Consider the following 11,579-nt stretch of genomic DNA (forward strand, 5'->3'; position numbering starts at 1 on the left):
AAAGAAAGACCTACAGGAAAAATACAAAACAATAGAGGCAGATGGCCTGTAACTACAAGAACAAACAAATTGCTTGCCCAGGAAACATCAAGGCAAGTGGTCGGGTCCCCTTAATGCAAACCCCCATCCAAGACTAAGACTCAACGAAAGTACGCGCCCTGATTGGTGACCACACGCATCGCCCATAGGGGGAAGTGGGGTAAAAGCAGCAATGAAGCGGCAAGCTAAGCCCTACAATGTTCGGTGGGCTTCTGTGGACCCAGATGGGGACCTGGTTGGCCAGCAGTGTGGGGAGACCTGGGGACTCCTGGGCCTAAAGTCAGCGGTGTGGCCACAGAGGACTAGAGTGGAGAGTGAAGCTACCAGCTGATAAGAAGAGAGGGCATATGCACAAGAACACCCACACTTGCAGATGGTACCCACGTGACCTGGTCCCAATGAATGGATGATCAGAACTCAACCAGGAGAAGAAAAAAGAGGGAAAAAAATAAAGAGTGATCTGAGACAATTTGATGAACTTGTCCTACACCTATGGATGCAGTAACCCAAAAGAGGGAACAAACCCTCACAGCAAATAAAACAATCCCATCCCCTCCACACACAGAGTAGACAGAGATGGGCAACTTGGACATTGGATACCCAGATGGGGGGTAGGGACCACAAAGGCAAGAAGTGACTGGCTTACAAGCTTTCAAGAGGGAACCTAGAGCTAGGGGCCATGGAGGAAGGCATAATCTCCAGTGAGTACTATCCAATCTGTCTAGGCGGAGCTGATGAAATGAAATGCAGAAGGATCACTTGTGAATGATTGTAATCAGGACTGATTGTGAGGGTTGGAAATGTAAAGGTAGACATTTGGTAGCAAGGAAGGGAGTTATTGACTCTCCAGTCTAGGAGCGGAGGTCTCTGAGATCATCAATGGAGAAGAGCCGAGAGCGGGACCCTACCCAGAGAATCAGTGAGGCCCGAGATGGAGGCAGAAACGATGACGTGGAGTGATGAAGCGAATGGTGACTTTGGATCCAGAGAGGGAGAGGGACTGGGTCCTGAAGAATGGGGGGGAGGGGGGAATGTAGGGGGTGGGTTTATAAGGTATACACTTTGGGTGGTTGATGATGCATGGAGGGGATTGGAACCATGGCAATGAGACGATATACAATGGAATGAATGTAAAACTAAAGTTCTCTTATGTAAAATATCATATAATTCACAATAAAACATGAAAAAAAAAGAACAAAATCCAGAAAATGAAAACTTCTCACACTTTTTTCTTTTTAGTGCCAACTGACAGCTGACCACAGGACCAATGGTATTACTTGTGTTAAACCTGACAGTCAGTGTTTCCTGTTCTCTAGAAACTGTCCCTTCTTAAAGAGGTGCCACGGAGTTCTGGTGTGGCACTGTGGGTTAATGCGTCAGACTGCAAGGTCAGCGGTTCAAGCTCACCAGCTGCTCCTCGGAAACCCTATACAGGGTCGCTATGGGTCAGAATCGACTCGACGGCACTCAACAACAAAGGCGGTGCCACAAGGTTAGCATTTTCTGGGGGAGAACAAAAAGAGGGTCTCAGGTTTAGAAGTTTCCCATTCCATTTCTTGTTCTGATTCTGACAGGGCAGCAGCAAGCATATGAGCCTAGAGGTTAACCCAACTGGAATGCAACAGCTTCAGAAGCAGGGCCCATCTGCCTCCACCCAGAGACTGAGCAGGGGGCTGCCTCACTCGAATGGCAGGAAATAAGTCTCTTATTAACATACTTTGAATGAGAATCAAATGCCTTCTGTCAAGTCAAGGCAAGTATCTGGTTAACTCATTTTTCTATCCTCCTTTACAAATATGAGGCAGCAACAGTCAGAAGAGAGGACTAAAGACTCAATCAAGAAATATCACTTAATGGCTTGTCTTGTTTTTTAACTTGTTATTGTGAACTGAGTGAAAGTTTACAGACCAGTCCCACATTCAACAACTCATACACTTTGTTTCATTATAATGGTTATAGTCCCCTCCATGCACCATCAGTTTACAATATTTACCTCGACTCACTTTAGCTATTACACTTCTCCTCCCTGTGTCTTCTGCTAACTTCATCTTTCCTTTGACAACCTCCCTCTTGTGTACTGTCATCCCCATCACCCAAGAACATTTTTCTGTTTTGTTTTTCACCAATTCCTTTATTGATTTGAACAGAATGCTCAATTTTCTTCTTAAAATAAACACCAGGGTCCTTGGAAAACACAAAAAGAAGAAAGAAGATAGAAGAGGGAAAATAGAGCTGCACAGTGGAGAGCAACTATCCACATTAGTGGAGCTCATCTTTTTAGCTATGATCAATCAGATACTAGAAGAAAATAGGAACAATGAAAGGGTGAATCAGACACTTTGGGTTTTATAAAAACTCCAATGTTGGAATTTAAAATTTTCCTGGGCTGATATTGTTGTGTTGACAGATTTTAGAGGCTGTGACCTTGTTGGAGCTAGGAGGAGTTGGTACAGGAGCCACGACAAACTGACCGTCTGTCTAGTGCTCTTTCCAGGAGGACACTTTAAGTTCCCCTGACTTCCTCTCTGGGCTTACTTCAGGTGCTTGGCTCAGTGAAAATATTTTTTCTACCTTGACCACATCCCAGAGAACCATTCTCTTTCCAGTGATCCAAGTGCTCCATGGAGAGGAAGAGAAGGGTCCCAGAGCAGTTCTGGAAACAGATATCGAAGTGATCAGATCTTTCAGTCTTGGCTGCAAGTGGAGCCCAGGAGGCAATCACATTCTCCTGTGTTTTGTTTTTGGTTGAAAATCGGGGACTGGAAGTCGATTTTTACTGCCTGGCTACTGACAGGCTACCGCACTTTCCCCACCATTCGTCCTCCCATAATTCACAAGATGCGTCAGGAGACTAAGTCATGGTCACCTCTTCGGTCATCAAGAATGCTTAGCAGATGCTGAAGTGTCCTTTGGTTATTTGGCTACTTAGCCAAACTGGCAGGAATGCCTCTAACATAATAGCCTTTACACCCATGTGTAAAGTCAGAAAAGTCACACCTCAGTAAGAACCTTTGTTGTTGTTGCTGAGTGTTGTCGAGTTATTCTGACTCATACCAACCCTGTAGAGGTTTTCCAAGGAGTGGCTGGTGAGTTTGAACTGCCAACCTTGGCGTTCTAACTGACCCTGAGGTAAGAATCAAATGTAAAGACTAGGGTCTCTGTCCAGGCTTTTGGCAGATTGCCGTGCTATAACCCTCTAAAGGAATACTATTAGCACATCCCTGGAACATTTAAGGGATGAAGGAGGATGAAGCCTACGGTGGAATTTCCTTCACCCTTAGGAATAAGAAAGGCAATTTATTATACCTCTCTCCGACTGGCCTATTAAGGTGAAGACAGTACTCAAACATCCATCATTTTCCAAATGGCATGAACTGCCTCCCTCCTCTGGCTGAATCCTCAGGGATTTAACCTTCCACACTGCCTGTTGCATGCAGGATAATCCATTCAAGGTTCCTCTCTAGTACACTACCTGTTCTCTGCTCCGAGAGATCCTCTCTGACAGCAAATCTGAGTTGTTTCTTTCTTCTTCCAATTCCATTTCCAGCTGACACATCTTGTCCTAAGAAAGAAGTCACAAACACAACCCATGGAACTTGCAATGACCCAGAACAGAAACAAGGACTGACCTGTGAAAAGTAAACTGCTAAAGCAAAAGGGAGGGTGGTATTATTAGGATTCGGAAAGAGGATATGTTCATTTCTCATGCTGCTCAATGCGCATATTGTCAAATATAACAGTACAAAGGAGTTTCAACAAGTTTGTGGGAAAATTCCATTATTTTTCAATCCCGTTGTTACATGAACTTTTTGAAGCCTCCTTGTACATATCACAGGAAATGTAGAAAATATATACAAGAAAAATTTGACCCCCAATGCCAACATAAACACTAAAGACAATTTCATGTGTTTCCTTCAATTTTTTTTTTCCCTTATGATGTACAAGTATCAACTGATTTACGCAAACCAAATACCTGTTCAAAGACAGTGCGGTGGTGGTTATGTGCCACAAAGTCAGTTCCGACTCACAGTGACTCTGTATAGGGCTTCTGAGGCTGTAAATTTTTACAGAAGCAGAAAGTCTCAACTTTCTCCTGCCAAACAGCTGATAGTTAGCAGCCCAAATTGTAACCACTATGCTACCAGAGCTCCTTAAAGACAATGTAGGAGTTGAGATATCATCCAAGGCACATTTCTTTAAATGTTTCACGCTCAGAAACAACAATTTACTTCTCTCCTGCTCAAGATTTCCAAAATATCTTACAGAGGATACTGTGCAAGTCTTTTGTACCTACCTTTTTCTTCAAGGGAACCCCGTGTACTCTGTACTGCAGAGCCCCAACCTGCATCAGATTAACATAGTGATGTTGTGATTGTGTGCGGTGGGTCTATTCCAACTCATAACCACCTTCTATGACAGAGCAGAACTTCCCCATAGAGTTACCAGTACTTTTGGTGGGAGAAGATAGCCAAGTCTTTTCTCCCATGCAATGGCTGGTGAATCTGAAATACTGACGTTAGTTAGAAGGCGTCCACTGAAGTCACCAGGGCCCCTTTAACATAGTAATAGTGCTGGCCAGTGCTGCTAAAGGAGGCCTCACCAAAGAAGTACCATGTGCATCTTTCTATTGGCTCCTACCTTAACATCATTGAGTGTTGATGAACATACATTTCAAAGTAGCTTTATGCATGCTTCTAACACAAATGACCCCACCCACAATGTTAGATTAGTGGGTTTGTGCATGCGCTACTCCTCCGTAGCCATCCATGCATGTGTCCTGTGTCTGGGTTAACTCAGAGCCACGCACCCTAGGAAGCAATCAGCATTGTGAGCTTTTAAGCATGAGTCTGTAGCTCATGTATTTAAATGTTGTCTCTTTGATGCCAAAGTTGACTGACAAGCTATGGATGCCTCTGCAAGCACCAAAAATAAAACTCACAGAAATCACAGAATGACTAAACATCTGTGAATGGTTTTCCCCATTTAAGCTAGAAAATTATAGGGAAGCTGGAGAGCTCTCTGCAAGAGCCGAGGGTCCCAACGACCAAGTGAGAATAGAGGGCTGGGTTCTGCACAGAAGCCTCCTGTTTGTTCAAAGCTTCCTGATTCCTCCAAAGTTGGCTTCAGTATGGCCAAAGACGAGGCTCCACAGATATGTTTACACACCCGAGGTTTTGAGTTTACAGAAAGTGTCCGAAAGTAAGGGCTAATGAAGGGTCAGGCAGGTACAACCATAGTACGGCAGTCAGGTCCTCTTAGGGTAAGATGCTCCATTGCCATCCCGTTGACTGATTCGGACTCACAGCAACACAAGAGGGCAGAGTGGAACTGCCCACTGAGTTTCTAAGGCTGTAAATCTTTATGGAAGCAGACTGCCATCTCTTGTCTCTCACCTAGTGGCCGGTTAACCACTTCACCACCAAGGGAGGAAAAGCCCCTCCAGTACACTCCACAGGGGTGAGATTTTGAGAGCTATTCATGCAGGTAACTATTGCACAGCGGCAAAGGAATTTTAGCTATGCCACTGCTTTGGGATCTTTGAGTCAGCAAAAGGAAAGGCCCTTATTTATTCAGAATGTGCTCCAAAGGAATGGCCTGAGAACTCAGTCTTCAGCTAGCAGCACCTTTTCAAAGGACTCTCTTTTGGCCTAAAATCCAAACCAAACAGAAATCCGGAGTCCTGGTGTGGCGCTGTGGGCTAATGCATCAGATTGCAAAATTGTTTGAACTGCAAAGTCAGTGGTTCAAGCTCACCAGCTGCTCCTTGGAAACCCTATGCAGGGTTGCTAAGGGTCAGGGTCGACTCGACTCGACTCGACGGCACTTAACAACAACATACAGAAATCCAGCAGGCATGTTCAGAGGGTGTTCCAGGACAAGAGCTTTATTCCAGCAACTCTTAACCCACTGCTTTAGCTTGCTCTTAACCAGGTTGCCGGGCTAGTTAACTGGGCTGACCTTAGCTTGCTTTCAGATTACCTCCCCTAAAGAGATCAGAAGAGATTGCGAAATGTCTAGCAATCTTACAGAAGAAGAAGAAAACTGTAAACAAGTTATCGTAGCTTCTAAAAAGGGTCTAATAAAATCTCTCATGGTTGAAACACCACTCCCTAGATAAAATCTGCAACCAAGTCCTCTGGAGGTTTTAAAAAGTTATTGCTATTTATTTGCAAAGCAGAACCAGGAATTCCATTGACTTTATATTTAAACCATCTCTTCTTGGCTTTGAGCACTGTCTCTTTTCAAAACCTTGACAGTTTTCACTTCTCCAGTAGGTGTAAGAGCCCTGGTGTGATGCTGTAGGGTAAACACTGGACTGTAGCGGTTCAAAGTCACCAGAAGCTCCCCGGAAACCCTATACAGCATTTTGATGGCACCTAACAGGTCTCAAAATCGTGGTGTGTGTGTGTGTGTGTTGCAGAGGTTGTTTCTGGTGTTGACTTGGTGTCTTCCTTGAGGATTATTCTTTTAAGAGTTCAGGTGCACTGATTTTAAGATTCTTCTTCCTGTCATTATCAATGGACTGTTCCTATTTAGATTCCGTTATTTCATTAACATTTTTATAATGTGTTGCGTTTTCACCTTGTCAATAGATCACGCTCATCCAGTGAACAGAATACTTTCTGATATGCTGTCTTGGACCGTACTGTGCACACAAAAATAAACTGAGGCGTCACTGGCCACTGGCTTTGGCAAAGCTAGACCATCTTTTGAGGAAAAAATGAAAAACAGGGCCAAAAGCAGGAAAAAAGAATGAAGTATGTGGTATGGCAAGTAAGCACTGACTGCCCCTAGGAATTAGTTTGGACTCAAGGAGCAGCTCTGCCACTCTCTACTATGCAACATGGCAGTGGTGGTTCCGTGGGAGATTTTGTGCATTCCATAGGGAGCTCTGGTAGCGTAGTGGTTACAAGTCAGGCTGCGCACAACAAGGTCAGCAGTTCGAAACTACCAGCTGCTTCGCGGGAGAAAGATGGGGCTTTCTGCTCCCATAAAGATTACAGCCTCAAACCCTGTACAGGGTCACTATGTGTCAGAACCTACTCCACGGCATTTAACAACAACAATATGGGAGACCCAGCTTCAATTTTAGCCATTGCACCTTACAAACAGTCACTATCCATGTGTCAGTGGAGGACTGTGTGATGCTAAGATGCTGAGCAGGTTTCAGAGGAGCGTCTAGATTAAGATGCACTAAGAAGAAAGGACTGGCAATCGATTTCTGAAAACCAGTCAGTGGAAGCTCTAAGGATCACAAGGGTCTGGCTCCCAGTCAGTCTTGGGGATGGCACAGAACCGGACCACGTTTCTACCCATTGTACATTGAATCACAATATGAAAGGGTTGAGTCATAGGCACTTAACAACAACAATAGATATGCAGCAGTTTTGTCTCTTATGTGGCTAGAAGCACCCACAAAGCAACAAGCAGAAGATGAGCTATCTGTAAGCCTTTATACCAAGTCACTTAACCACTGTTGGACTCCGTTTTGCTTTCTGCTGGAGAAAATGAAGCCATTGGCCTAAATTATTTCCACCACTCCTACTGACTCTGATGTTCCAAGAGTCTATGATCTACCAGTTTTGTCCCCTTATCAAGAAACAATAAAACAAGTATCTGGTTGCTTGAGAGACTAAAAACTGAAGATTTCCCAGTGGCAGAAGTACAAGCAGAGAGGTTTTTCACTCATGCCAGAATCGCTCTCCAAAGGAACCCCAGGCTTTTGTTTATTTGGCTCACAAACCTCCATCTGCTTGACAACTCTGCTGCGGTCATCTTTGAGGTGACTCTTGGCCTCTAGCTCATACTCCAGGTCCTTCAGTGTTTGCTCCAGAAGTTGCCTTTTTGTGAGAGCTTCGTCCTGAGATCTCTGGTAGTCCTTTAACTCTTCCTCCATCAGGCGCATCTGCAATGAGAAGGCAATGGGGTGATTTGCTAAGGTAAGATCCCAATAGACAGTGCACAGGCTGATCCTGAAGATTAGGTGGATAGCTCTCCACCTCCCCACACTGGAAATCTGAAGACGCTGAGCAAGTCCCACCCACCTTCCTCTCAGCCTCAGTTTTTTCTTCGCAAAAAGAAGGGGTGGGGTTAGATCAATGCTTTCCAACTGCAAGTAGCAACCTGTTGGGTTAGAAATCCTATTTAGTAGATGCTGACCAGCATTTTAAAACTAAACAGAAAAGAAAAGAAAGAAAGAAAGAGAGAGAGAGAAAAGAAAGAAAAAAGAAAGAAAGAAAGAAAGAAAGAGAAAGAAAGAAGCTAATACGGCTTTGTGGAACTTCCATATATGTATGTATGTTGTTGTTGTTAAGTGCCATCGAGTCGGTTCCAACCCATAGCGACCCTGTACAGGGTTTCCGAGGGTGTAAATCTTTACGGGAGTAGAAAGCCTCATCTTTCTCCCACGGAGCAGCTGGTAGTTTCGAACCGCTGACCTTAAGTTTCGCAGCCCGGATATTCACATGGACTGCAACATAGTATGTATTTCTTACTATTGTTGTTGTTGTTGTTAAGTGCCAACGAGTTGATTCCGACCTATAGCGACCCTATAGAGGGTTTCCAAGGAGCAGTTGGTGAGCTTAAACCACTGACCTTGCAGTTCAAACAACTTTGCCGTCTGACACATTAGCCCACTGCGCCACACCAGGACTTACTATTGGTGATGGTTAAAAAGTGCTTGAAAGCCAATAGAGGGCAATATATTATTGTCTGCCTGTATCAGCATCTGAGAGCTAAAATTCAAGGGTTAAAATAAGGGAATTAATCGCCTCAAAGACCCTGCAAGTACAAAACCAAATAACACAAGTATGCACATTAGGTGAAAACCACTGCTCTGTAGCAGAAAATCATTTAACTGTTATCATTTACAGTGTTAGTTTGTTTTTTTTTCATCCACAAGGTGGCATTGAACTAATAGCTTTGAAGAAAGTGTCTCAGACAAAAGGGCTAGATGCACTTCTCTAGGATCTGCCCAGGAACCCAGCCATCTCAGGCACAAGGTGGGTATTCCTAAAACACCTGCTTGAACTGCTTCAGAGGAGACCAAGTCTCTCTGTTTTGTTCTGTCTTTCTATCCTACTGGAAATAGCAAGAGCTTTAGGAATATGGTTTTAGAAACAGGAATACCGGGGATTATTCCCTTCAGGGGTCCTCGTATGAGGCTGTGGGATACACATTGGACAGCTAACCACAAGGTTGGTAGTTCAAACCTACCAGCTGGACCTTGGAAATCCCATACAGGGTCTATATGAGTCGGAACTGACTCAATGGCTCTTAACAACAAAACTTTCTCCTCAGCGAGTACATGTAAGAAAGTGACAAATCCATTTAGGTATCACTTTTTTAAGGGTGATTTTCATAAAAAAAAAAGTTGAGAAAGCAAAAGAGATGGTCTTTCTTTGGAAGCCTAATAGATTATGCTAGTTTAGGAAAACCAATGTGAAAGTTAAAATGTCTCTTTCTTTCATTCAAAATTAATAGTACAAGACATAGGATGGATCTCTTATAAGTTTTTTTTAAAAAAAAACACCAAAAACCGAGATCTTTAACTCAGCTCAATCAAAACACAGGGTGGTGTACTGAGTTGAGTTTGAGGTTTTCAAGGGTCCAAAGAGAATATGGCTCATTCCCTGCTGATGTAAACAACCCCATGACTTCAGTGCTTGATCAAGGGTGGTATCTGACTAGTTTCCCCTTCAGTAATGAGAGGTCCATTTCTGCTATTCCAAGGGCAACTCTCTCTTTTTTTTTTAATTAAATGTTTTTATTTTGGATTGAGTGAAAGTTTACAGAGCACATCATCAGCTTCACATTCAACCATTCATACAGCTTGTTTCATTACATTGATTATTATCCCCTCCATATACCATCAGTTAACAGTGTTTCTCTCTATCCTCTTTAGCTTTTTTTTTTTTTTTTTTGGGGGGGAGGGGGAGCTTTGCCTTTTTGGAATTTACAGTCTCGGCTTTTAGGGAAGGTTTTTACATTTATCTGTGGATATCCAGGGCTCATGTATGAGATTACTAACAAGCATTACTGAATAATCAGATGAGGGACAGTATGCTATGTCTACTAGGTAGCTAAAGTCTGATCCTCAGAGCCTATGGTTTGGACGGTCAACAACGCTTGGGCCCACAGGGGCTTGGCCTCCTGACTGGGTCTGCATCTGAATCCTCCTTATTTATTGTTTGTTTAAGGGACGCTGCCTGTCTTAGGCGGTCAGTGCGAATTCCTCAGTCTTACCAGTCATTGAAACTCATTGCAGCATGGCAATGGCTCTGTCTTAAGTTGCCGAGGTTCCACGTGATCCTTACCCGTCTCTGGCCACACGTCCAGCATAAACAGCCGCCATCCGAGGAAGGCAGGGAGGGAGGAGATCGGCTGGGGACCCCATGCGCCAGACGTTGCCGGCCCACCACCTGCTCTAAGGTGACCAAGCAGGATCACTATGCTGAGGTTCAATCAAGTTCTTAGGGGATCTTACTCTCTAGCAGGGGTAGCAAATTAGTAGCCACTCAGTGTTCACTTTGAGAATTACTTATATCATAAATTTGAGCATGTAGCTGATGAATATCCACAGACAAGTGTATATTGTTCCACAACCTCCTAAAATGCTGTTGGATTAAGTTCCAATCAATTTCTGGGTTACTGAAAGATAACACAAATCTATTTATACCATGAGTAACCTTAGCTGGGAGTGTAATCTGGATATATTGGGTCTTATTTCCCTTAAGCGATCTTCCTTTCTCTAAAGCATTTAGTCTGTTTTGTGAACCTTTGTCTATTTACTCTTGGATCATATGAGCAAGACTAATATCCCTAGACATTTGATTTACATGGTGGGCAGGGCAAAAAAAGGTAACAATTCCTATTTGCGCAGGCAACTGTCTCTTACAGGGCTATGCCACCAAGAAAATCAACGAAGATCCATCTTTGTTTCACTGCCCTTTTTTTTTTTCCAATTGCTGCTCTTTTATTAGCAACAGTGGGCTCCATCTGGCCTGAATGAATTTCTCTGGACTTCAGCTTAACTTATCTAATTAGAGGATCTCTAAGGCTCCTTCCCACCCAAAGAATCTAGGACCATAGCATTTATATCAAAAGCAATGGGAAGCATGTTACAGAGGTCACTGTGACATTTTTCAAACATCACACACACACAAAACAAAACAAAACTAAAAGACCAGGCTTATATTGGTCTTCTGGCAAATACCTAAATCTCTCCACTCCTTTGATAGAGAAATAAAAATGTGTTGTCGTGTTTCATGCCAAAGATAACGGTGATGTGAGTGTGCTAATTCCCGCTGCTACTTTAAATCCTGCACCCTGTGATCCTGAGTCAGAGAGGATCTCTTATCAAGGCCCTTTCAGAAGTGTTCCAGAAATCTATAATAACTATCCATTGTTCTTTCAGACAGTTTTAGCACTGACTCATGGGTGACTTTTCTTTGATCATCAAAGACATAAAAGTTTGTTCTGTAAAGAAAACATTGTCTTCCTGTCGAATCTTAGTGGTCTTAGCACTGTTTTATATGGGG

At 43.4% G+C, this 11,579-nt stretch overlaps 1 protein-coding gene across 1 annotated transcript in view; it reads right to left on the minus strand.

Annotated features, from left to right (window-relative positions):
- The window catches only part of CGNL1 (cingulin-like 1), a 155,220-nt gene that overhangs the window by 16,355 nt on the left and 127,286 nt on the right, over positions 1–11,579 (minus strand). The window contains exons 12-13 of the mRNA XM_006831609.1: positions 7,784–7,945; positions 3,512–3,601 (exon numbers count right to left, since the gene is read on the minus strand). Coding sequence (XP_006831672.1) covers positions 3,512–3,601; positions 7,784–7,945 — 252 coding nt within the window. The remainder of the gene's footprint in view (positions 1–3,511; positions 3,602–7,783; positions 7,946–11,579) is intronic.

Source organism: Chrysochloris asiatica, unplaced genomic scaffold, assembly GCF_000296735.1.
Source record: "Chrysochloris asiatica unplaced genomic scaffold, ChrAsi1.0 scaffold00004, whole genome shotgun sequence".
Lineage (NCBI taxonomy): Eukaryota > Metazoa > Chordata > Mammalia > Afrosoricida > Chrysochloridae > Chrysochloris > Chrysochloris asiatica.